Consider the following 23,658-nt stretch of genomic DNA (forward strand, 5'->3'; position numbering starts at 1 on the left):
CTTAGCCTGGCATCTGGCGCACAGTGGGCCCGCCTCCCTCCTACTTCTCCATTTCCCTTCCCTCCTCCTAGCTAATTTGTGTTCTTTGCATCTGGTTGGGGCTGGGATGTGACAGGCCTGCGAGTCGTCCAGCACCAGGGAGCCCTGATACTGGCCCAAGCCGCTGTCACCTTGGCCTCAGTTCCTGCTCCTAAGAAACGATGTTTCTGGATCTACATAGCTTCTGTGGCTCCTGATGCAGCCTGAGACTTGGCAAATGAGTCACAGCAAAGCTGATACCACAGACAGGAGAGAAGCCAGCACTGTGATCTTGGTATGATAATGAGCGTTAGGAGCTTCTCCCCTGAAACTTGGAAATGCATCAGAGAGGCAGGCTGCTCTCAGTCCCTGCCCTCAACAGCTGGGATTCCGATACAAAGGGTCTTTGTTAATCTTCCCTCCCCTTCCACACACCTGCTGCTCCTATTTTTAAGTGGCATCAGGTGGAAGTCTCCTGGGAAAGGAGCCTTTCTGGGGAGAACGACCTGGCCTCCCATTCCAGGTCTCTCAGAGGCCCCAGGGCAGCCCCCTTGGTCACCATGACTGCTGGGTTCCAAACGGGGGCTCCCAGAGGGAGAGGTTAGCACACCTCGTATTTCTCTCACAGCACAATTCAGTATTGCTTCTGTTTGTCAAGCTCTACGTGTCAAACAATGGCAAGCACGGTGTGTGTGTACGTTATTTAACTTAATCCTCATAATAACCCTGAGAGGGAGTGCTATCCCCATTTTAGAGACGACAAAAGTAAAACACAAGAAAGATAAAATACCTTGTGGCAGAACTAAGATTCAAGCCCAGGTTCCTCTCCATGCGTTACCCAGACAGGGCCTTGTCCCAGGACGATCGTCTAGGGGCAAGTTTTCTCCCTCTTTCCTCCTACTGGTGAGGAGAGAGGCGCCAAGTATGTGTGAGTTGGGGTCTGTTGGGGGGAGTGATGGCAGACACACGCGGGCAGGGCGAAGGGAAACCTGCAAGGGGGGTGTAAACTCCCCTGAAGGGACACGGAGAAGAGCTATCCCAGGGGCTGGGGAGAGCTGTGGCCTCCCTCGAGGGGTGTCACCAGAACCTTCAGACCTGGCAGGAGGTGTGGAAACCATAGTGAATGAGGACCAAGCGGTCTTTGCCCTCCCATAGCCCGTCTCCATCAGCTGACCCTGTGGAGGCTGCACGTCCAGGGAGCCCGGTTCTGCTGCCTTAAAGTGGTCAGTCTTCCAGGCACAGAGCACAGAGCAGGGGAGAGAGTCAGGGGGTGCGGAGGAGGGAGGGATGGCAACTAGTCCATGCAGGGAGCTTCTGGAACTTTCTGAGAATCATACACGGCTTTACGTTCCAAGAAAGGGGTGGGCTGGGAAAAGCAGACGGTGCTGTTTGGCCTGTATTCGGGGCATCAGCTTTTTACCTGAAGTCCTGGATGCTCGAGCTCTAGGGCAGGAATGGAGGGGGAGGAACTGAGGCCCACCTGTATAGAGAGGGAGGCCAGGTAGAGAGGGGAGGAGTTGGAGAGAAGAGGACTGTCTGAAGGAAGGAGGAAGGGGAGAGAGGGAACAGCAAAGGCCAGCCCACCCAGGACGAGCGCCTGCATGCTTCTCACCTTTAGAAACGCTCGCGTTGCCAACATCTGCATTCTGTTCTGACTGCAAGGCCCGTCCCTGCTGTCGTCATGGGTGCTGCTGTCCATGGGCCGCCTGGCCCGTGAGAGCTGGCTTTCTATGTGAGTGAGGAGGGGGCGATGCCGCTTCACGCACTGCCTCCTCCAGGTAGTCCTCCAGCTGAGCACAGCCCAGCCCTCTGGAGCTTCTGTGCTCATACTGCTATAGCACTGCTAACGGGCCTCCCTCTGTGGCCCTCAGAGGGCAAACTCCCGAGGAGGGGGTACCTGTGTGATTCGTCAGTATAAGCCTCATACCTGGGAGTAAGGGAGCTACAGGGCGGGAGTGCTCAGTTGAGAGATGCTCTGTAATCCTCCCCGCCCGCCCCAGGCTCACCTTCAGAGAAGAGCTCAATGACCCGATCATGCGGTCCTTTTCTTTTCTTTTCTTTTTTTAATATTTTATTTATTTATTTGACAGAGAGAGAGAGAGCAAGAGAGGGGACACAAGCAGGGGGAGTGGGAGAGGGAGAAGCAGGTTCCCCACCAAGCAGGGAGCCCAATGTGGGGCTCGATCCCAGGACCCTGGGATCATGACCTGAGCCAAAGGCAGACGCTTAACGACTGAGCCACCCAGGCGCCCATGCGGTCCTTTTCTGTCTTTGGGTGGGCGAGCCCAGGAAGGGAGGCTGCCTCCAGCCCCAGGACCCCCTCCCCCAGGGCCCTGCCTCTATCAGGGAGCCACTGGCGAGGGTGGCTCTCCTGACTGTTTCTTTGTTCCCACCCTCCCCCAGCAGGTGATGGGGAGTTGGGGGGGGCGGCCCTAACCCACTAGCGTCCTTGCTGGCCTGTGTGTGCCTGGATAGGACACCTGCGGCCCGGAGGCCTGAAGCGGCCCTCGAGGGCTGGGGGAAGGGTGGGCTGCAGCCTTACCCACACACTACGGACGGCCCAGCCTGCCTGGCAGCTCACGTGGCAGCTTCCAGAGAGATCACTGCAGGTTTGTTCTACCTGGGGCCCTGGAATGGAGTCCCGACTGGACCTACTCCCAGGAGATGTGTCTCTCCCTCTGCTAGCTGCTGGCCCTAGTGTGTTTTATGCCTGAAGACGTGGGGTTGAATGGAGGCTGAAATCATTCATTCAGTTCTGGGGCCCTGGCACTGGGAGCAGGCTCGGCTGCTGGGTGAGCCACTCCTCAAGGTACCCCGCGGCTGTCCAAATCCATGTCCCGGAAAAGAGGGAAGAGATGATCTTTTGGATCTTCCTCTCTCACCTTCCTCTCTCAGCTGTCCCCAACCTCTCCGTGTCATTTGTGTCACAGGACTTAGGACCTGGATGGAGAGACAGAGAGGCAAGGGGAGATGGCTGAGAGAGGGACCAGCTCCCCTGCTGCCCCCATCCAGTTCCCCGGGGCCTCTCTCTTGCTTCCGAGTTGCTTTGCCATCATATTTCTCTCTCTGCTCAGCCCCACCGGCCTTGGCTGCCCCGAGCAGCCCTTGCCCGCTCATCCATCATCCTGGCTGCAGGGCTCGGAGTCCATCTCACAGAGAAACCTTCCTGCCCTAGGCCTCCAAGGAGATGGGCTCAGCTGTCAGAGAAGAGAGGGGTTTCCGAAGGGGTCAGTCAGAGCGCCAGGCCCTGCAGGATTGATTGGCTATGAATTATGGATGTCACATCCCACTCGGTCCCAGTGCTCCCGAGCCAGAGAGGGTGTCCCTGCCTCCTTCCTTTCCTGATCGGCCCCTTCTCCCTGGCATGGCTTTAGCATGCACTTCTTTGACAGTAGGTGCGTTTCTTATTAATATTACTTGGTTGCTTTTTTAATGAGTGGGGGTTTTGTCCCGCCCCTGCCCCCTGCAGCGAGAGCTCTCTGAGCAGGAGGGTCTTGCGGTGTCCATCCACTGGAGCCTGCCAAGAAGTCTGGACGGCCAACTGGTGCTCAGCATGGAGCCGTCACTGTGACTGATGATGGGTGGCTGGAGGAAGACCCAGGGGATGAAGGGAGAGGCAGCGGTGAGCCCAGACTGCTCGCCGGGCGGCCAGGGCACCGCCAAGCCCACCGTGGACTCTGCCCCACCGGCTCCCAGGGAGGCCGGCCCGTCTCTCTCAGTCTTCCTGCCTGCCCCCTTCCTGCCCTTCTGGGTCCCCTCTGCGGCAGCTGCTGCTCGGCCGCCCTGGTGTCCCTTCTGCGCGCGCGCCCACGGGGCCGTCCTGGGCCGGTGCGGGGCCAGGGGCTCCGGGGAGTCGGTCCCAGGGCCACTCCCGGATGCCGCTCGCCCCTCGGGGCAGAGCCCCACCCGCGCGATCCATGGCAGGACCGTCCCGCTCACAACTCACACCTTCCTCCTGATTCCCGCCGCCTCCGCCCCCAAGCCGGCTCCGCCGCCTGCCTCCGGCCTCATCCCGGTCAAAACCCCCTCGCACAGGACTTCCCCAACCCCGGCCCGGCCCTCCTGAGCCCCGGTGCGAAGCCCCGGCGGCTCCAGGCCCCTTCTCCTGAAGCTGCTCAGCCCTGCGCACCCGCCCCCTACGGCCCCAGCCTCGCCCAGCACTGAACGCCAAGGCCACTGGTCGTGCCTGCCAAGCGGTGGGCCTGGAGGGCCTCTCGCCCGCCCGCCCTTCACCCCGCGAGCACCCCTCTCCGCTGCAGGTCTCTTCTCCAGCACCTTCCGTACCACCCCGCTTCCTGCGCACCTTCCTGGGGCTCAGTCGCCACCGAGGAACGGGGAGTGGCCGTCCCACCTTGGCGCTGAGGGCCACCTTGGCAGCGGTTAGGCTTTGTATTTTAACGGTTTATCCCTGGACCTGCGCACCCCTGCATCGGGCCTGGAGTCCTCGGCACCTGAAAGAGATGACTCCAAAGGACTGAATGCACCGAATGAAGGAGTGATGGGGCGTGCGTGGGCCCGGGGGGCAAAGGCTCACAGGTGAGGGGCAGGAGGACAGGGGACCCCAGGCAGGACAGAGGAGCAGCCAAGCAGGGATGGGAGAAAACAGAGCCAGATTCAGCCACGGAGGTAATAATGCTTTCACCCGTTCCCTAGCTGTCCCTGTCAGCACCTTCTCAAAGTAGGAAAATAAGGCTGTTTTCTTTATGCTAAAGCCTGACTTGATGATAAACCTTCTCAGCTTCCCGGGAGGTGGCAGTGGCTCTGACGGGTGGGGAGGAGGCAGGAGGAGAAGGTAAGGGGTGGGGGAGAGAAACAGAGAAGGGAGGAGAGAGACAGGAGCGGGGGAGGAGAGGAAGAGAAAGCTCTTGTTCTGTGCACTGATTACTAATGTGGTGGAAAGCGCAGCGGGTTCTGTGGGGGAGCATTTATTGTGCATGAGAAAGCAGGCAGTGTGTCCAAGAAGCTATCCCCAGGCTCCTGCGGGAACTAGAGGGAAGGAGCCAGGAAGGAGAGGGCTGGCCAGGGTTTGGAGCCTGTTTGGCCCTGAAGCAACAAGGTGAAAAGGACGGAGGGCCTGAAATCTTGGCTCTGCCCGCCCCCGCCAGGCCCTCTCACCAGGGGGCAGGGCTCTGCTGCTCTCCAGGGTGGGGATCGTTCCCCCACTGAAGTCACAGACTCCTTCCTTGCAGGGGCGGTGTTTACACGGTCACTGGGGCCCTTTCTCTGCCTTGCAAGGAGTGGGGGCTGCATCCAGCCCAGCCCTGGCATGGAAAGATGGCCACTTATGGAAGCTTCTGGGAGTTCCTGTCCCTGAGGGAGGGGCAGTTCCTTGGAGGTGGCTGGGTCTGAGCAGTGCGCAGACACCAGGAGTGAGTGGGCATGCCCCTGGAATGCTGCTCCCTCAGCACTAAGTGGAGCAGAGGGACCCACCACAGTGGGGTGGCCGCTGTTCCTAGGGTGTCATGGGGGGGGCGCTGCACACTGGTTGGCTCTGAGACTCAGTAGGTGGCCTCAACTCTAAGCCCCACCTTCTCAGGGCTCTCTCAAGAAAACCAAAGGCCATGTGGCATCTCAGGGTCCCAGACTGTTTATACCTTGGGGATCATCGAAACCAACTCTGTCATGGCCAGAGGAGGGGGACAGAGAAACCACCTGCCTGAGGCCACACAGCAGGTGAAGGTTCCCGCGGGGACACTTCTCACCTGGGTTCCAGTCTCCATGGCACCCAGCGCAGGGCCTCTGCCTCTCCGGACCACACCTCGAGCTACAGACAGACCCAAAAGGAACGGACGTCTGACTCGGACAGGTCTGAGACAGAGTGGAACTCTTGGTGCACAGTCTTCTCGATCGAAGGACCCAGGGGAGATGCCACTGCACGGGCCTAGCCCGGCATCTGACAACAGTGCGGCCCCGGGAGCGGCTCAGTCCCTGCCCTTTATGCTCTAGTGCGCCAGACTCTCCTGCTGTCTCTCCTCCCTCAGCTCGGGGTGTCTCCCTTCTTACTCCACTTCCGTTCCCCGTTTCCACCCATTACCCTACCCAGGCCCCCAAGCCAAGCCGTGGCTTCTTCCTCCTTAAAAGATCATACTGGCTCTGGTCATTGTCACCTTCCAGTTTGTGAATCATGCTTCCTTTCCCTCCTTCCCTGCTTCTAGCATCATGAACAGGGACACAAAGGGGTAAAGGTGTTTGAGCTCCTTGGAGAAGGTCCCATGGTTCTTCTGATGACATCCCACAGAATCTTCATGCCTCCCACCCCACCTCCCACCCTTCTCTGGCCGCTCTGCTGGGTCCTCCTCCATCCTCACACTTGCCCCGCTTGCTTCGGTCTGCCTAGGGCCTTGCTCCCCCTCTTCCCTCTCTGCCTGGAAAAAGGTCCCCTCGCTTTTTGCATGGCTGCTGCCTGCTGGTCATGAAGGCCGGGACTCAACGGTCACCACCTCTGAGAGGCCTTCCTTGACTACCTTTTCTAATGTCACTGGCCTCTACTACCAGTCTCTGCCACATGACCTTAGTTCTGTTGTCTTCTAGTATCTGTCTCTGCCTGAATTATATTGTTTATTTGTTATTGTTATTGTTTGTTTATGCCATTACTGTCTGTCTCCCCCAAAGAGAATAGGGGACCTTGTCTGTCTTTATTATGATGTCCCTGGTGCTTGGCATTTAATAAAGGGGTGTTGTTCAAAGAGTCAATGAAGGACGCTAGAGATAGTTAACATTGAGGCACGGCCTGGATCTATGTAAATCTCTGTCGGTGGACCTTGAGGACTCAGGGGTTCCTCTCCCATCCTCCTCAGAAAACTGAGGCTCAGGATCCATGTGAGCCTGGATGGAGAGGTAGGGGATCCCCATCAGCCCCCGTGATGGAGGAGCTGTGGCGCGTGTCCTCTTTCTCTAGGGTTGAGGATTCTGCCTTCTTTATTACTGCTTCTTGCAGGCTGTCCTAGCCGGGACTTAGAAAGCCCACCCACCAGACCTCCCCCTGGGAGTGAAATGGTGTGAATTGGCTTGGCAGTGGCTCAAAACAAACAAATAAACACACACACACACACACACACATACACACACACACACCCCGCATGCACTTTCTCCTTCCCATTCCTCTTCCAGGATTCCAGGCACAAGAGTGAGCAGCTCCTGAGCTCCAAAAGGGAGCCCCTTGTCTCCCAAGCTATAGTGTGCAAGAATGTGGGAGGTGGCAGAGAGGTGGGGGGGCAGGCCTGGGGTTCCTATCTGCACTGGGAAGGAGCTCAAACCCCTCCTGAAACACACCCCCTGGGGCTTGTTGGGATTCTGTTTACCAACAAGCGGGAAGGAGCCCATTGTGCTCAGGGTGGAAGGAACAGGAAAGAAATCAGTGAATAGGAACTCAGGAGCCAAGAAGCTGGGCTCAGAGACAATAGATAGGAAGGGAGGGGGTGTGGGAAGTTCTGCATTAGAAAGGCTTGGAGGAGAAATCCAGGTGTGCCTGTGCCCCCATTTGGGGATGTCAGGAGAGGGAGGGGGCAGAAGTGAGCCATGGACATCTGATCTCTTCGGCAGGTGTGCCTCCCCCCACCCTGCACCCCTGCGCGGAGCTGGCCCGGTGCTGTGTTTATTGGGTTTGTTCAGTGTGCAAGGCTCCTGGAGGAAGTGTGAGGTGCTAGTGATTTAGCCCATGTGCAAGACACCGCACTGATCCGAGTGGCCGAGTGAGGGCTTTGCAGTCTTTCCACTCCGCTTCTTACCTGTGTGACCTTGGACAAAGAACTTAACCCCTCTGAGCTCTTCTATAAAATGGGCAGTGCCCACCTCCTAGAGATACTCTGGGGATGGAATAAGGTCATCCACGCAGTGCAGAGGGCTGGCACAGAGCCTGCCACCGGGCCCTGCAGATGGTGGCTAGGTGGCTTTCCCCGGACCTCCGGCTATGACTTAAAACCAGGGGAGCCGGCCTTTTGCGCTAGGTGAACTCCTGCCTGGACACAGGGGCTTAGACCAAAGGACTCAGGAATATCAGGGCCGTTGGAATATTGAATTTTTCCCAGCTTCCCATCTTTCTCTACCTCCCAGAATCTCTGCAGGGATGATATCTTGACGTACTGATTTTAAGAAAGACCCTATTTTCAGACCAACTTGTTCAAAGGAGTAGCATCTACATTGGCAAGGTGATTTTAACCCAAGTATATAGATGATCTGGGAGACTTGAATCCCTAAAGACTGCATTTTTTTTTTCCTTCCTCTGCAGGGTGCTTTAGCTTGAAACAACTGAGTAACTGCTTAATACCTTCCTACTGGGCAGAACGTTCCCAGCTTGGGGGCAGTTTGCATCTTTCCGGCCTGGTATTTTGCAGGATTACCCAGAGCCATGGACCTCAGGCACTGCTGGGTGCCACCTCTCCTATGCCCACCCCATTCCTCCCTGCCCCCCACCGCACCCCGTAAGATTCTTCTGAAGGCCAAAGTCTCCCCTGCCATTGCTTGTCCCCAAGGTTCACACCTGCCATCCTGCCTGTCTCCCAGAACACAGCTCCTTGGGGATTTCTTAGATTCCCCAAGAGAATCGCCAGGCTCCAGGAGCCTGTCCTGGGATGCAGGGTGCCCTCTGGGGGAGGGAGCACCCCTCCTGAGCTTGCATTTGGTAATCCTTTGGTGGGCATCTGTTGATTACATACCGCATGCGGTTCAAGACCTGTTGCTTCTTGTGTCAAGATGGGTCAGCACAGGCGTCCCTGTCAAAGGTTCCTGGGCCCAGGTGGGAGAGTTTGGATTGTTCCCTTTTCTGCGGGACCCAAGAGGGGCTCAGGAAGGCTTGCAGCTAAGCCGGCTTTTAGGGTCAGAGTGCAATTGATTTGGGATCAGGCACCTTGACTTGGGAGACGGGACATGTCCTGTGCTGTCCGTACTCTCTGTCCTTGCTTCCCTTAGTTCTCCTTTACCATTGGCATCTCTTTGTCACTGTTGGTCTGTGTCGCCGGGAACAGTAGGAATGGGATGGGGATGGGATAGAGACAACACCCTTCAGGCTTGGATGTGCTTTGCACGAGGGAGCTGGGGCCCAGGGAGCTCCAAGGGGAAGGTGGACAGAGTAAGGTGCTGGTGTGACCTGGCTCGTGTCACCCAGCAAGTCGGGGGCCTGGGGCTGCAGACTCTCATTCTAGTGCTCGCTCCCTTGCACCGCAGTCCCTTTGCAGGTGGCCACAGCAGGAAACACTGCACCCCCACCTGTGTATGAACTGTGTGTTGGACATACACTAAAGACAAGGATTCTGGAAGACAGGGCTGGCACCATGCTGCAGGAAAAGGCTAGAAGCTGTTTGCTTTGGTGCCCAGGGCACAGAAGGGGACAAAGGGCAAGGAGACAGAAAACTTTCGGGGGGTGGGGGGGGAGAAGGGGCAGAAGAAAGGGCAGTGTATTCTGGGTGCATGCTCGGGGGGTGTGCTCGGGAGGGGCTGCTCAGGCATGCCCAGGGCCACAGGCTTGGCCACGCCTGGGAGGGACGCACAGGGTGGTCTAAAGAGAAGGAGGCCTGAGTTTGGAGAGTTTATTGCAGTGAAGAAGGAAGAAGGTGGTCCCTCGGCTGCTTTGTCACCCCTGGAGGAGAAGGGAGACATGGGAAGGGTGGGGGGAAAGCCACGTGCTGTCTCCATAAGGAGACCCTGGTTCAGGCCGGCAGCAGCTACAGGCAGGAGATGTGTGAGAAGAGATGGTGGAAGCTGGAGAAGGTGAAGCTGGCCGCCCGAGAGACAACCTTGAGAGAGAGGAGGGACAAAACCGAGCTGTTGTGTAGCGTGGGGGGAGGGGAGGGGCGGGCGGAGGAAGGAGAGGAGAACGCTCCAGACGGTGGAGGGGGCGGGGCAGAGCCCTGTCCACCTCCGTCTGTCTGCCTCCCTCCTTGGGGCCCGAGCAACAAGGACGCAGACACGGGCATGTGGGTGCTGGGCCACCCACGTGCCTGTGGGGTGGGGGCAGAGATGGGGGGCAGTGTGTCCTTGAGCCCTAGGGCTTTCCTGAGCTCAGATCCTCCGAAGCCACAACCACCTCATTACCTTGTGTGCTCCATCAGGATTCGGGGCCCTGATGGCCTTGAGGCAGACTCAGGACTCAGGTCTGCGGGCAGCTCCCATTTTTTCAGCCCGGAAGATGCTCTCCCCACTCCTTGCTGGTCAAAGAGCTCTCAGGGGCTGGGGAGGGAGGGGGCTCATCCTTTGCTCCAGCAGCTGGGGATGAGATTTCTCATTTCTCTTGCAGGAGTTCCCAAGAAATGACAGCTTATTTAAGTAATCTCTATACCCCACATGGGGCTCGAACTCACAACCAGAGATCAAGAGCCTCATGCTCTTCCGACTGAGCCAACCAGGTGCCCCCAGTCTTGTTTTCCTATATGTTAAGTCATCTCGCTCTTGAACAAATCACTCAGGCTCCCATAGTCTATCTGGAAAGTAGGGGTAATAACACCTTCCTCACAGAGTTGGTGGGACTATACATTAAATCCCGGATGTAAAAGAGCTCTGTAGAGTGCAAATTCGCAGCACAAACATAAGAGATTATTCCTCAAGGAGGAGACTAAGGGGAAAGGCAAGAGGAAGAAAAGTCTAGGTGGGGTCACTCCCTGGCACCCTCCATTCCCCACCCGTCCCCTCTGGCCCTGGCCTTGCTGCGGAGCTGAGGACAAGCAGGTGGGGGGCAGTCTTTGCAAACTCCCACTGCTGGTGTCCCCTCCCTCCTCCTCCGAGCCTCACAGAACAGGGCCGGCAGAGGTCCCAAGGCCATGGGGTGCTGAAGAGGGGAGAGGTGCTTCCTCCTACAGGGCTGGCAGGACGGCCCCCTAGGGAGCCACCCAAGAGCCAGGGCCGTCATCAAGATGGCCAAGGTTGAGCACAGGTGGGGATGGCCACTGACGACCCAGATGAGGGAGGCTTGGAGAGTCCTGCTCTTGGAAGGGGTGGATTTTGAGCCAACCTCGGACTGTTCCCTGGCGGTGAGGCCGCCCTCGTGCCTGACTGCCCCTCTCTCCCCGCTGTGGTCTCCTCCTCTGACTCCCATCCACCCACCCTCAGTGTTGGCCATTCGGCAGGACAGGAGGGCCTCGCGCTGGATAAGAGGTGCTCTCTGCTCCCCGGCCGGGAGCCTGACCCTAACCGCTTTAGGCCCCCGAGAAGTCAGAGCCCCAGCTCCTTCCTGTTAGGCTGGAACAGCTGCTGGGAGCCGCCTCGGATTTCTCGCCCCGCCCAGCCCCTCTCTGGATTCCCGAGGGGCCTGGGGACAGATGCGCTGTTTAGAATTTCTTCGGCAAGGCAGCCAACAAGGACATTCATTCTATTCCTTGGGCTTCCCTAGCCCCAAACGGGAGATTAGCGAGAAGACAGCTACACAGGCAGCCGGTGCCCCGGGAGATCCTGTCCCAGCCTCAGGAAAGCAACAGTCAGGAGCTGCCTCCCTCCACCGGCCTTGAAAGGGGCGCCCATGCGGACGTGAGGCATGAGAGCAGGACTTGGGACCCCGTGCCGGGAGGGACCCTGTTTTGAATCCAGGCTCGGCCGCTTCCTGCTGTGTTCTGTACGCCGGTTGCCTCACCTCCAGCGTGGGATAAACATCCCTACTTTCTAAGGTTGTTGTTGGGATTGGATGAGTTGATGTGCATAATAGCTTCTATTATGGTATCTGGCAAATTCCAGGAGTCCAGGAATTACTGGCACCCTTCTCTGCCCTAGAGAGGGGGTCAGATGATTTTCTGTACTCAGCACAGATTAACCTAGGGGCATGTGCGTATGATGTGGTTTCTAGCCCCCAGGAACCCCAGTTCTGGAAAATTCTCTTTGTTTTTTTTTTTTTTTTCAAGCCATGGTTTCTTGTAGTTGGGGATCTTGAGGCTTTCAGCTGTTGCATGCCTAGGCCTTGTCGTAATCCAATAAAGCAGGACATGGAAGAAGATAGGACTGGTGGATGAGAGAGAGAGAGAGAGACAGGGAGAGGCAGAGAGACGGAGAGCCCTCCTACTGTAACGAGCTCCTTGGAAGACAGGAAGAGGAAGGGGCAGAACTTCACCGTTCTGAAATTCTACTGCTCTCTACTGCTCGGAAAGACAGGGAGCTATTGGCTCACAGTCTTCCCGGTCCGGCATCCCTGGGTCTCTAGGAGAGAGGGGGCAGGCAGCGCAGGAACCACGAGGGCACCTCTCACCTTTAAGACTTCCCACTCCGTTTGCAGCCTGTGTGTTGTGTCTCGGTCCAAGCCTCAGCCAGCCACGTGAGCTCCAGTAAGCGCTTTTATCTTCTGGAGTTCTTGATTTCTTCATCTCAAGAATGTGACTAAGAATCCCTGCCTTGTCTGCTTACAGGACTGTCCTGAGGATCCAAAGTACTTAGAGGGGTGCTAGACATGCAGGGGACGCAGATGAGTGCAATGGCTGTCATGTGGGCCCAGCCAGACTTGGGGACCCCCCCACGCTCCGCACCTTGAGTGATTGCCTTGACAACGGAATGCCTGGCTAACTCCTACTTCTCCCTCAGGTTTCAGCTTAGATATTGTTTCTTCCAGGTCTGCTGGCCTCCTAGACTGGGTCTCCCCCGTAAGCTCCCGCAGCACTCGGTGGATTCCTCTTACCGTCGGAGTCATGAGTTGTATAGTGTGGTTGTGTGACTGTTGCCCATGTGTTGTCTGTGCCACACTCTAAGCTCCACGAGGAAAAGGAATATGTCTGTTACACGTCATCTCATCACCAGCATGGGACACGGTGCCCAGCACATGGCAGGTAGGTGCTCAATAAAATTGCCTGCCTCAACCCTCTTCTATGCTTCAGTCAACCCCCGATGCCAAGCACCCATCTATTAGGTCCCTCTTGCCCAACATCTCCTTATAAAGAGAAGGGTGACATCGCTCCTCTCTTTAGAATTCAAGGAACAAGTCAACTAGATCATAGTTGGCCTTCTTCCCATCTCCCATCACAGCAGACCTCGCCCAGAAGCCAAGGTTGCAGGTGAGAAATCGCTATATTTATTTATTTCTCTGCACGAGGCTGCCCTCTGGTGGTTAACCATGGAAGAGGGCACGGGAAGGATGGAAACCCTCTGGCTGGTGGAGCCACGCTCAGAGGCTGTCCAGTAAGCCAGGAACAGGGGAGCGCTACAAAGAGGGCATCCAAGTGAAGATTCCTGTCAGTCTCCATCCTTATGAACGGCTCCCTCTAGATCTAACAGGCAGCCCTTGGCCTAGGAAGAGCAAGAAAATAAGAAAGTCCCATAGAAACCCCACCCTACCCCTAGTGGTGAAATAGCTCTTCTTTCTCCTCAGTGGTGTGCTGGCAGATGCTTAACCACCAGCTTTCTCTCTCAAAGGATCCAGGCATGTAGAATTTACTGATTTCTGGGGTGTAAATATTTTCACCACGGCCAATTTCAAACTACCAATGTGATGTCACTGAGTGTCGCTGGGAAGAGATGAGCACGAGGGGTATGTCATTATATAGTATGTCATAGACATAAATAAGTTCAAGAACATGGTTACTAGTAAAATATAGTAAAATAATGGGAAAGGAATGAGTTTGAGTATTTATTACATTTATTTTCAACCTAATATATTTAAATGTGAGCTTATAATTTAATCTTTAATAAAAGCTGTGTTTAACGACTGGCTTACAAAATTCTGGAAAATGTAATAATTGGTTCCGCAAGCAAGCCTAGTAGTAAGAGCTGGCTGAAGCCCGCCACTGCTTCTCCCGATTCCTCCTTCTCTTTCTCCTCTTCCTCTTCCATGACTTCCCGGCATTCTGTGTGGGTAGGGAGGGGATAGGGAATATGGCAATGAGCTTTGCTGTAGACGCTGCTCTTCTGAGTCAGGAGCCATAAGGTGTTAAGGAAAGAGGATGAGAAATGCAAATTTGGCTACTGAAGGACATTAACGCACGCACGTGTGTGTGTGTGTGCGCGCATGTATGTGTCTCTGTGTCTCTGTGTGTGTATCTGTGTGTACGTGTGCGTGCGTGTGTGCATGCATGTGTGTGTGTGTGTGCACGAGCGTGTAGAAGGTGGCGGAAGGGAGTGGGGGTGAGTTTTGCAACTGGATCCGGAGGCTGATTCCGGCCCGAGCGAAAGCCCATCGTGCGGAGGCGGCGGGCGCCCGCGGAAGGCGGTGAGGGCCTCCCCAGCGCGGCCGGTGACCTAGCAGCAGCGGCCGGTGGGGAGCCGCGGCAGGCAGAAGTAGGCGCTGGGGAAGAGGCCCAGGTTGATGGGATTGCCATCCAGGCGGATGTCTTCCAGCCGCCTCCGGCTGTGTTTGTGCTCCTCGGAGTCGCAGAAGGCGTCGCTCTGCATGGTCTCTATCATGTTATTCTGGAAAGAACACACTGACAGCTGCCAACCTCTGCCTGGAGAGTGCCCTCAGGCAGCGCCGAAGGCGCGTTCGTCAGCTCTCCCCAGCAGCTCCCCTCTTGAGAGTGGAGAAACCGAGGCACATAAGGCCAAGGCCATGCAGCAAGGAGGGAGGAGAGGTGGCGCGTGGAGGATGGATGGAGAGCCAGGGGAGAGAGTAAGAGGGATGAGGGAGGAGGAGGAGACAGAGCGGAGGGGAAGCTAGGGGAGGAACAAGCAGTCAGCTGAGATGGGAGGAAGGACATGGAAGGCAGGAAGCACTTTCAGGAGAAGGAAAGGAAGGACGTCACGCCGAGGCTGTGGACAGTGGCCTGGGCAAGACCTCCGATCCCTGTCTCCAGTGAGCTCTCAGTGAAGGAGACGCCTGCCCCTGCTGCCTAAGGAGGCTCCCGGTTATCTGACCTCCACCCCCTGGGCTGTATTCAATGCTCTTGCTCTTGGGCGGGGGGCTGCTCACCTGCAAGTGCAGCGAGCGCAGGCTCGGGGGCAGAGGCCCGGGGATGGAGTCCAGAAGGTTGTCAGCCAGGTAGAGGAACTGCAGCTTCTCTAGCCCCTAGGGAGGAGGCAAAGGGCACGGGAGGCTGGCAGGTGCTGCTGGACCCGGCAGGGATGGGCGCCTGATATGACCCCATTCGTTCCCTGAGGGTCTCTTGAGCCTCAGCCACGTGCCAGGCTCGGCACTGGGGGCTGCAGGGGACACCCAGTCTCTCGGGAGTTCACAGGCCTAACTCCCACCGGATGCAGAAGGATCACGCCTGCCACTGAGGTCTGGCAGCTGGGGGGGGCGTGAAGGAGCTGGTCAGCTGCAATGAGCAGCAGGTGAGGGGCGGGCAAGGGGCAGGGATGGCATGAAAGGGAGGACAAGGGGACAGTTCAGTCCAGCCTCAGCCTTTCTGCTATCAGAAAGGGATTTTCCCAAATGAAAAGTCTCCAAATGTTAAACCCAGGATGGCTGTGAAGAGCATGTTCAGGACACATCCAGAGCCACCGAATGAGAGCCACAGGCACACAAGGCAAACTAAGTCTGCAAGTGTGACGGAGCTGGGGGCAGTCGTGACCATGCTGCTCGTCATCTCCGCACCGGAACTACTCCTGGAGTTCATCCGAGCCCTGTCGAGTGGGCAGCTGCTGGGGCCCGATTTGTGCCCAGTGTTTAGCCCTTCCCATCAGAACCGGCCAGCCAGCGATCAGTCAGATTGTCTCCCTTAAGCACTTGCTCACAGAAAGACAAGGATTAGTTAGTGCTGGGTTTTGGAAATAAAGGTTTCTGTAGAGTTAGTCTTGGAGTCAGCACTATTGCAAGTCACGTGCAAGCCAATGTTTTTGGGGAGCAGAAGCTGAGGGTGCAGACAGGTGAACGGAATGGACGCACGGAGAGAAGCCAAGAGACTGCGTGCCCGGTAGAGGGAGAGGGAGAGCTGCTGACCTTGGCTTCTGATCCCCTCCAACCCCCCATTTCCAATAACAGGCCCACGAGGCCTGAATTTCCTTCTCCTGGAGGTTCTTGGGCTGGCATGTTGTTAAACACTCTTTCTTGAGTCAGAATTGGTCTCTTGCAACAACAACCACCAAAAAGTTTAATAAAACAATGGGAACAGATGAAGAAAATGGGGTTTGATTTTCAGACCCAGAATGGGGTTGGAGCTGGGCTGTCCCAGGAGGGCATGGTGTGTGTGTGTGTGTGTGTGTGTGTACGTGCGCACGTGTGTGTGTGGCTGTGGGCACGGGTGGCAGGTGGGAGATGGTGGGCTACATGCCCTGGCTCACCCTGAGTGCTTCAGGCTGTATCCCCGAGCTCCGGAGCCGGTTCAGGCGGACGTCCAGGACCTCGATGCTGGCGGGCAGCACGGGCAGAGATGCCAGTTGGTTCTCTGGGAGGATCAGATCCTGCAGGGCAGGCAGCAGCCGGAGAGCATCATCATCAATGGAGAAGATGGCATTGCTGGAAAGGTCAATCCTCTTCAGTTTTGCTATGGGGCGTGGGGGAGAACACAGAGAGACACAGGACCTATCATCTTTCCTTGCCCCTGCTGGACCCACCTGTACCCTGCTCCATCCCTTTTAAGATGGGGAAGGCCAGCCAGTTCTCCACCTGCATGGGGTCCCCGCTGGGAGAAATAACATCATAAACCAGGACCCCCTGGAAAGCCCTCAGATTCTGCAATACAGAACTCCAATAGCTGCAGTTCTATCCTCTGTGGTGGCTGCCCACCTTGGATGGGTTTGGTAGAGGCAAGACCCAACAGGCCCACCGATGCCTGGACCCATTCCACCCCCACCCTTCACCGCTGGTTTACATAAAAGGAGGCCGTGGCCCAGAAGGCTGTGGGAATTAGTGGCAGAGTCTGGATGAGAGCCCAGGTCTCCTAGCTGAGGCAGAGTATAAGGCATAAGGGAGCAAAACACACAACAAACAGCAAACAGGTAAACAGCATCAGGGCTATGGAGCTGATTTAGCCCGGCCTTGTCCAGAGGCCAGGAGGGCGCAGAGCTACAGTGGCTCAGAATCCTGAAAATGTAGGCTTGATCCTATCTTCCCCTTCCCAGCTTTCCAGAGCTTTGGGGAGAACACATGAAACAGGGCACTTTTATTACCCAAAATCTTCAAGGGAAGGGATTAGAGAGACTTGGGGCTATTTCCATTTGGTACCGGGGAGACTGAAAGCTAAAAGGGAAAGGCTGACTCAGGTGGGACACCGTGTCTGTGACTGTTCATGTGGCTGGGGGGGGGCAAGGCAGAGGGCCTGGGGGTTCCCTCTGCCAGGCCTGCCCTCGTCTTCTGCCAGGGCACCACATACTCAGCCCCTGGAAGTCTCCGGCGCGGATCCGGCGGATGCGGTTGAAGCGGGCGTACAGGTAAGTGGTTGTCTTGGGAAGAGGAGGGATGTTCTCCAGGTCAGTATCGTCACAGTACACGGAGGAACCGAGGCACACGCAGACCAGACATGTAGGCAGGCCTGGCCCAGGTGGAAGACAGAACAAAGGGAGACCCTTCTCAGACCTCCTTTAGCCTCTGGGACCAATGGTGCTCACTCAGGGAGTGGCTGAGCCATGGCCCGAACGGAAGGTCACAGTGTTGGCTGCTCCCAGCCTGGCACTCAGCCCCCAACCTAAGAGAGGCAGATCCATTCCCAGTTATTACCCAGTCCCGGCCCCCTGGTGCTTTTATCAGGCTCCAGTCCTCTGTAGGTTTTTCTGGGCCTAGGTGGGTGTTTCTAGGACATCTATCGGTCTCTTTTCTATAAGGCTCCTCTCTGTTCCCAAAAGGCACAATGACGATGAAATAAAGCCAGAATTAAGTGGACTGGCCAATGCTTGCTCGCCCTGCCAGCTGCCTTGTGGGTGAGGAGCGTGTTCCGTATGGCTCTGAGAAGTGCAAGAAAGCCACGGTGGAGTGGACCCTGCTTGCCCAGAATTCATTTCCCCTTCTTAGGGGGTCAGCATCCCAGTTTTCTGTTGGGCAACAGCTCTCTCCTGTTCTCATTCCATGACCAGTGGTCATCAGACATGGGCCAGGCCATCCAACCCAAACTGGCTTTAAAAAGTTGGGAGGCTTTACGGGCTCATAGGCCTGAAGAGTGCAGGCGGTTTCCATCACTCGCCATTACAAGGGACAGAGATAATGGGAGACCAGCAGTCGTCCAACGCAAGGGGGAGGTCGGCTAGCAGTGACACAGCCCCACAGTGAAGAGGCAGCTCTTCTTTTCAGGCAGTGACCAGGGTAGGTGGAGCAGAGATGATCTCAGCGTCCTTCTTGGCCCAAGGCCTTGAATGACACATCCAGCTGAGGCCCTTTATGGTCTCTTTAAGCCCGAGACCCTGTAGCTCTGAGAGGTCACAGATTCCTATTCATGCCTCAATACCCTAGATCCACCCACGGCAAATATCTCAAGAGAACAGGAGCCAGGGACAAGCAAGTCAGGAATTAACTGCATCCCTCCTCTGCTCCAGTCCTGATGCCCAGCAGAGCGCCAACCCTTCCCTGCCGGATATGCCAGCATCCCCGTCTCCAGGAGGGCATCAGGGAGGGGAGAAGAGCTGCTAAGGGGGGAATTTAGAGCCGAAAAGCAGTATGACTGCCTCATTTGCCCCCATGCCAAGTGACAGCCACGAAGTTATTTATTCTTCTCGACAGGCTTTTAATTGTCTCTAATCTAATTACCACTCAACCTGGTCCCCTAGTGATGCTGTTAATTAAGGTAGGGTGGCTCTGCTAAGCATAGCAGAGTGCTGACTTTTTCTTTTTTTTTTTCTCCCTCCTATCCAATTTGTGCATTTAGCCAAAAGCATTAGGGATAGCCAGCTTCCCCCTTTGGGTTTTCTTTCTTTCTTTTTTTCTTTCTGTTCTTCCTGTGGCTATTTCTCCTCCTCTCCCTTACAGTGAGGGCTAGCCCCAACCTTTCACTCCCTACCCTGACCACACTTCACCATGGTAGGCCTAGTACCGGGTCATGGCTGCATGGCCTATGACCCATGTGCATCGGGACCTGTGACCGTGAACTCACCGTGGCTACTTGGCGAGTCCAGGAGGCCCAGCATCGTAGGCCGGCTCATCTTGGGCTTTGAAGAGAGTTTCCTCGGAGTCACTGTGCTCTGAGTGGAACCGATCCTGGTTGCAGGAACCAGGCTGGTCACTTTGACCTGGAGACAGAGCACACAGCACACAGTAGGCGAGTTTTTGCCTGAGAAGGACTTTATTTTGAACTCTGGGGGCCTCAGTGACCAGTTTCAAACTTGCGAGTCACCGTGGAGAAAAGGGGAGGGAGGAAGGGAACTTCCTAAAGAGCAGCATCTTCCTTATATGGAGAAGGAAATGAGCCCAGGGAGGGGCACTGACCACGCTCACACAGCTAATGGGTGCAGGCTTTGGATCAGCCCCTGCAAAGGCCAGGAAGGGCCAAGAAAGGACTTCAGACTAGAAGACAGCCTAAGACAGACGGGGTCGTGGGGCTTCTTTTTCTAGTGAAAGTATGAAGGCATGGCTGACCCCCGCCCCTCCCAGTGAGATATGGTTTATGGTCTGACTTAAAGGCAGGGGGACAGATATAGGACTTCTAAGCGGGGGAGGATCCCATCAAGTTTACTACAAACCAGCTAAGAAATTGAACTTTTGTTGTCCTCTTTCTTAGTATCATCTAAGTGACAAGTTTCTACGGAAGCACAAGCATCTCCTCCTCCTGGAGAAAGAATGGAGGCTTGGAAGGCCTGCACGGTGGACAGCGGGAGAGGGGCCAGGCCCCCGACGCCCAGTGTCTTGCAGGGAATGCCGCTGGTCTGCTGTGTGCCCCTTACCTCGGGGAGCTGGTCCCCATAGTCCGTGAGCCCCTCATAGTCGCTCAGGTCAATGACCTCGTCGTAGTTGTCCAGGCCCAGGTCATAGTTGTCCAGGACTGCATAAGCATCGCCTTCTCCGAGCGTCTGATCTCTCCTCTTCCTCTCCTTGGGGAGAGAAGCTGTCCCTGCCCCCAGCAGCACCAGACCCAGCAGGCTCAGGAAAGCTAGGAGCTTCATGGGGGCCCTGGGAGGAGGCGGCAGCAGAAATGAAGATGGGGCTGAATCACCTAAGCGTCCACTCCTGGGGATTGGGCAGGAGGAAGGGCAGCCATCTAAGAGACAGGGCTCTCTCGAGCTTCGGCTTCATGGGAACCGCTCACAAACTTACCCCACTTCCCGCCCCCACACTTGCAGACCCACGCCATTCATGATACACTCAGTGCAGTGCGTTCATTGCATGTGCAAGCCCCCAAAAGGCTGGGGCTATCTTGGCGGGAGCATCTCCTGCCAGGCCCTCCCACCGCCACCCCACTTTAGTGCCTACATGCTCACACACACACGTCTATTCACTCACACAGTCGTGTGTAGACACCTGGCAAAGGCTCATTTACTCCTCGCATGCACACCCCCTCCTACTTGGGCACACTCTCGTGCATTTATACGGATGTTCTCTCTTGTACAACCACACACACAGAGTACAACCATTAGTCACTAAGCTAGGTTTAGAGAAACTTCATCATCAAGGAGTCTTGTGGCTTTTTAAAAGATTACTCATTCACTGGGGTGCCTGGGTGGCTCAGTCATTAAGCGTCTGCCTTTGGCTCAGGTCATGGTCCCAGGGTCCTGGAATCGAGCCCCGCATCGGGCTCCCTGCTCCGCGGGAAGCCTGCTTCTCCCTCTCCCACTCCCCCTGCTCGTGTTCCCTCTCTCACTGGGTCTCTCTCTGTCAAATAAATAAATAAAATCTTTAAAAAAAAAAAAAGATTATTCATTCACTCACCCCTTTGCTCAACATTTATGGGGTGTCTATTATGTTCCAGGCACTGGATTTTTCTCTGGGGGTGCAGAAATAAATAGGGCACACCTAGTGCATTCAGAGGACATGGGTTTAAAAGCTGACATATAGCCTAAAAAAGAATGTTGGTTTATAAAATATACTTTCTAAATGCAGCTTTTTTAGAAACAAATGATTACAGAAACAAAAGTGTTCTTTGTATGTGGCCGTGGGAGTATGTGCACATCTAGAGCGTTCCCTAGGTGTCTGCGTGTGTGCTCAGGTGATTGTGGACGTGCGCGATGAGCATGTGAGCGCGTGATGAGCGTGTGTCCGTTTATGCTCATATGCACGGAGCGGGGAGGGAATGTATGTGGTGTGGGTGTGAGGGAGCCGGTGTGTTTGTGATAGTGCAGCTCTCCCCAAAGCCAGCTGCCTAAGTGTCTAGCAGATTCTCCCCCTCTGTTAATCTTAGCTGGGCTAGGGGTAAGCTCTCTGCGGTAGCAAGAGTGAGCTCCTCATCAGAGCCTTCCCCCATCCCCACCCTCCAACTTCCCTTGCTTAGAGCCCTAAACTCCTTCCACCCCCCCAATCCTGCCCGCCTGCACCCAGGCCCCTCATTTGCATCCCAAAGGGGCCCAAGGGCCTCAAACCTTGAACCTTACCCGCAGGTGCACTCTTGTTTCAGAACCAAGCCTCGCAGCTTCCAGAGAAGTGGGGACACTGGTGGAAAGGCCGTCTGCGTGGGCCAGGGTACAGGCGGGGAGCTGGCTGAGGCCAGCATGTGGCCAATCAGACTTCTCTTCTTCCTGGTGTCCAGCTGTTTCCCCTCCTCTCCGCTCAGCGGGAACCCCATCCCAGTCTTTTGTTTGGTGAGAGGGCGTTCTCTCTCTCTCCCTCTACCCCCTCCACTCCCACCCTCATATGCACCCCTCCCCACCTCCCACCCTCACCTCTCCTTCTCTTTCTCTGTCTGCTGCTTTTCTCTTTTCCGAGCCACTGTTGAGAGGGCTGGCAGTTTCTTCTCTCTAAGGGAGCGGGCAGCAGGTGATGGAGCACTCAGAGGGATGGGGCTTGCCTCTCTAGCTTTTTTCAGATGGAATCCAAAGATTCAAAGAGGCTGAGTTAAGGCACTCTGACCACACCGCCACCCACCACCTGGAGCCCCAACATGGGACCATGACTGAACCAAAATCACCAGAGGGAGGCTCTGGTCCAAGAGAAGGTGAACGGGGGATGAGGTAGGATTTGAAGACCAATTTCAAGTTCCAGGATGATGATGGCAAGGAGGATACAAGAATTTTTCTCCATCTGCTGAGGTTGGGCCCCAATCATGAACACCAGAAGCCACTGTGTGGGGTCCTCAGGGGGCTGAGAAGAATCATCTCCCCTCATCCCCCACAAAGATGTCTGTATCAGGAGGATTCTCGTTTGCTTGGTGCCTCGTGCTGCAGTGTGAAGGCAGGAGTGGGGGGTGGGGGGCACGGCTAAGTGTTTGAGGGGAGTTCTTCAATGCTGCCCCTTGTTCCCTCCTCCCTCCCCCAACCAGACCCTGAATCCTGGCTGTGAAGCTCCCGGAAGATCATCTAGTCCAACAGACTTGGACTGAAGTTGGCTTATCCAACAGACAAGAGACTGAGGTCCAGCTAGGTGCGATGACTTACCCAAGGTCACACAGAGCCAGGGTCAGGGTCTAGATTTCCTGATGCCCAGGCCAGAGAGTTGTCCTTTGTTCATGTGACCCTGCCCCTTTTCACCTTATCCCCCCTACCCTGCACACCCCAGTTCCGAGACCATGTGCCTCGATGCCCTCGGAACAGATGGCCTTGGCAGGACTCATCTCTGCCCTGGCATGCCAGGTGAAGGGGCTGATCGCACAGCCTGGCCCAAGGTGCAGTGCTTGGCCTGCGGTGTTCCTGGCCGCCAGCCGGTGAGGAGGCGGCATCCCCCAGCCCAAGGACCTGGTCACCAAAGGGACGCCTGTTTCCGTGCCCCTGGCAGCTCACCATCTGGGGAGAGGCACCAACAGGGGCTCTGCTGGGTGGAGGGGGAGGTAGCCCAGGAGCCAGCAGGGTGTCCAGGAAGCAGATGGTACATTTGGCGCGCTGTCCTCCCCGACTCTCTCTGCACAGCCTGGGCTTTGCAGGCAGAGACTAACCCTCCCCCAGGCAGGCTGGGCTCCGCTCCCCCTCCCCGTCCCATCCCACGCCCTTTATTCCCTGCGAGGAAAGCAAATGAGACTGTTCATTCATTCCCCCTGCCGCCTGCCCCCACTCTCCCTCCCCACTTTCTCGGAGACACGCACCCGCAATTGGTCCTCCCCCACGCGCTTTTTAAGCTCTTCGCCCCGCAGGCACAGCCAGTCTCCTAGGGCGCATGCGCAGGCTGCCCCCCCCCCCCCCCCGCGCCCCAGGAAAGAGCCCCTTCGGCGCAGTAGTCTCATCTCAGACCCTCTCCCAGCTTCTACTCTCGCTTTTACAAGCTCGCCGGTCACACGCTCTAGTTCCCGTGGAGTTGAGGACTGTCCATGGCATGCGTGTGTGACCTGCGTGGGAACGCGCTAACCTTCATGCTGTTGTGGCATGTGGCTCTGCTCCCTGGGGGCCTGCACGAAGGGGCCGGAGGTGCGGGACCCTTCTAATCCCCGTGTCTCATTAGGAGAAGCACAAAGCATGCTGATGGAAAGGAGGTGGCAGGCTGTGGGGACAGGAGTCTCGCCAGCTGACCCTGTTGCTGCCCCTTTCATGGGCGGGCATGGAAATTTCAGGAACCCTCCTGCTTTTTGGACAACAGGGATATATTCCCTGCTGAGGGCCTGTAGCCACATAACTCTGTGACCTAAACCCATTCCTCTCCCTTCCTCCGGCACTACTCCATGCCTTCCTACCTTTTGGCTCATGCTGTTTCCTCTCCTGGTTATGTCCGTCCCCACCCCACCCCCCCGCGCCCGCTTCCCCCACCAGGCAAAATCTGATTCATCCCTGAAGATCCAGCTCAAATGACAGGAGCCATTCTGGTGTCCC

At 56.3% G+C, this 23,658-nt stretch overlaps 1 protein-coding gene across 3 annotated transcripts; it reads right to left on the reverse strand.

Annotated features, from left to right (window-relative positions):
• Positions 1–14,082: 14,082 nt before the first annotated feature.
• Positions 14,083–23,010, reverse strand: OPTC (opticin). Of its 3 annotated transcripts, none has more exons than XM_032422337.1 (8): positions 22,941–23,010; positions 21,589–21,663; positions 19,660–19,885; positions 18,873–19,008; positions 17,166–17,324; positions 16,135–16,337; positions 14,825–14,920; positions 14,083–14,328 (listed from the first exon to the last, which is right to left on the reverse strand). In XM_032422337.1, the coding sequence occupies exons 3-8, from the start codon at positions 19,876–19,878 to the stop codon at positions 14,158–14,160; spliced, it is 984 nt and encodes a 327-aa protein (XP_032278228.1). In that variant the 5' UTR covers positions 19,879–19,885; positions 21,589–21,663; positions 22,941–23,010; the 3' UTR covers positions 14,083–14,157. The 3 variants fall into 3 exon arrangements, with proteins under 3 accessions (XP_032278228.1, XP_032278229.1, XP_032278227.1); XM_032422338.1 differs by lacking the exon at positions 22,941–23,010 and adding an exon at positions 21,301–21,406 and having other exon boundaries at positions 21,589–21,671; XM_032422336.1 differs by lacking the exons at positions 21,589–21,663; positions 22,941–23,010 and adding an exon at positions 21,301–21,490.
• Between the last annotated feature and the right edge of the window lie 648 nt (positions 23,011–23,658).

Source organism: Phoca vitulina, unplaced genomic scaffold (assembly GCF_004348235.1).
Source record: "Phoca vitulina isolate PV1807 unplaced genomic scaffold, GSC_HSeal_1.0 scaffold26, whole genome shotgun sequence".
In the NCBI taxonomy this organism is placed as follows: domain Eukaryota; kingdom Metazoa; phylum Chordata; class Mammalia; order Carnivora; family Phocidae; genus Phoca; species Phoca vitulina.

Bases quoted from the DNA above. Each gene is read 5' to 3' on its own strand.
- OPTC (XM_032422336.1), bottom strand. From the start codon at position 21,419: ATGCTGGCCTCAGCCAGCTCCCCGCCTGTACCCTGGCCCACGCAGACG. The intron at 14,921-16,134 runs GTGAGCCAGGGC...CCTCCTCCCTAG, and splicing joins TACAGCCTGAAGCACTCAGG to GGGCTAGAGAAGCTGCAGTT. The intron at 14,329-14,824 runs GTGAGCAGCCCC...TGTTCTTTCCAG, and splicing joins TGCGCTCGCTGCACTTGCAG to AATAACATGATAGAGACCAT.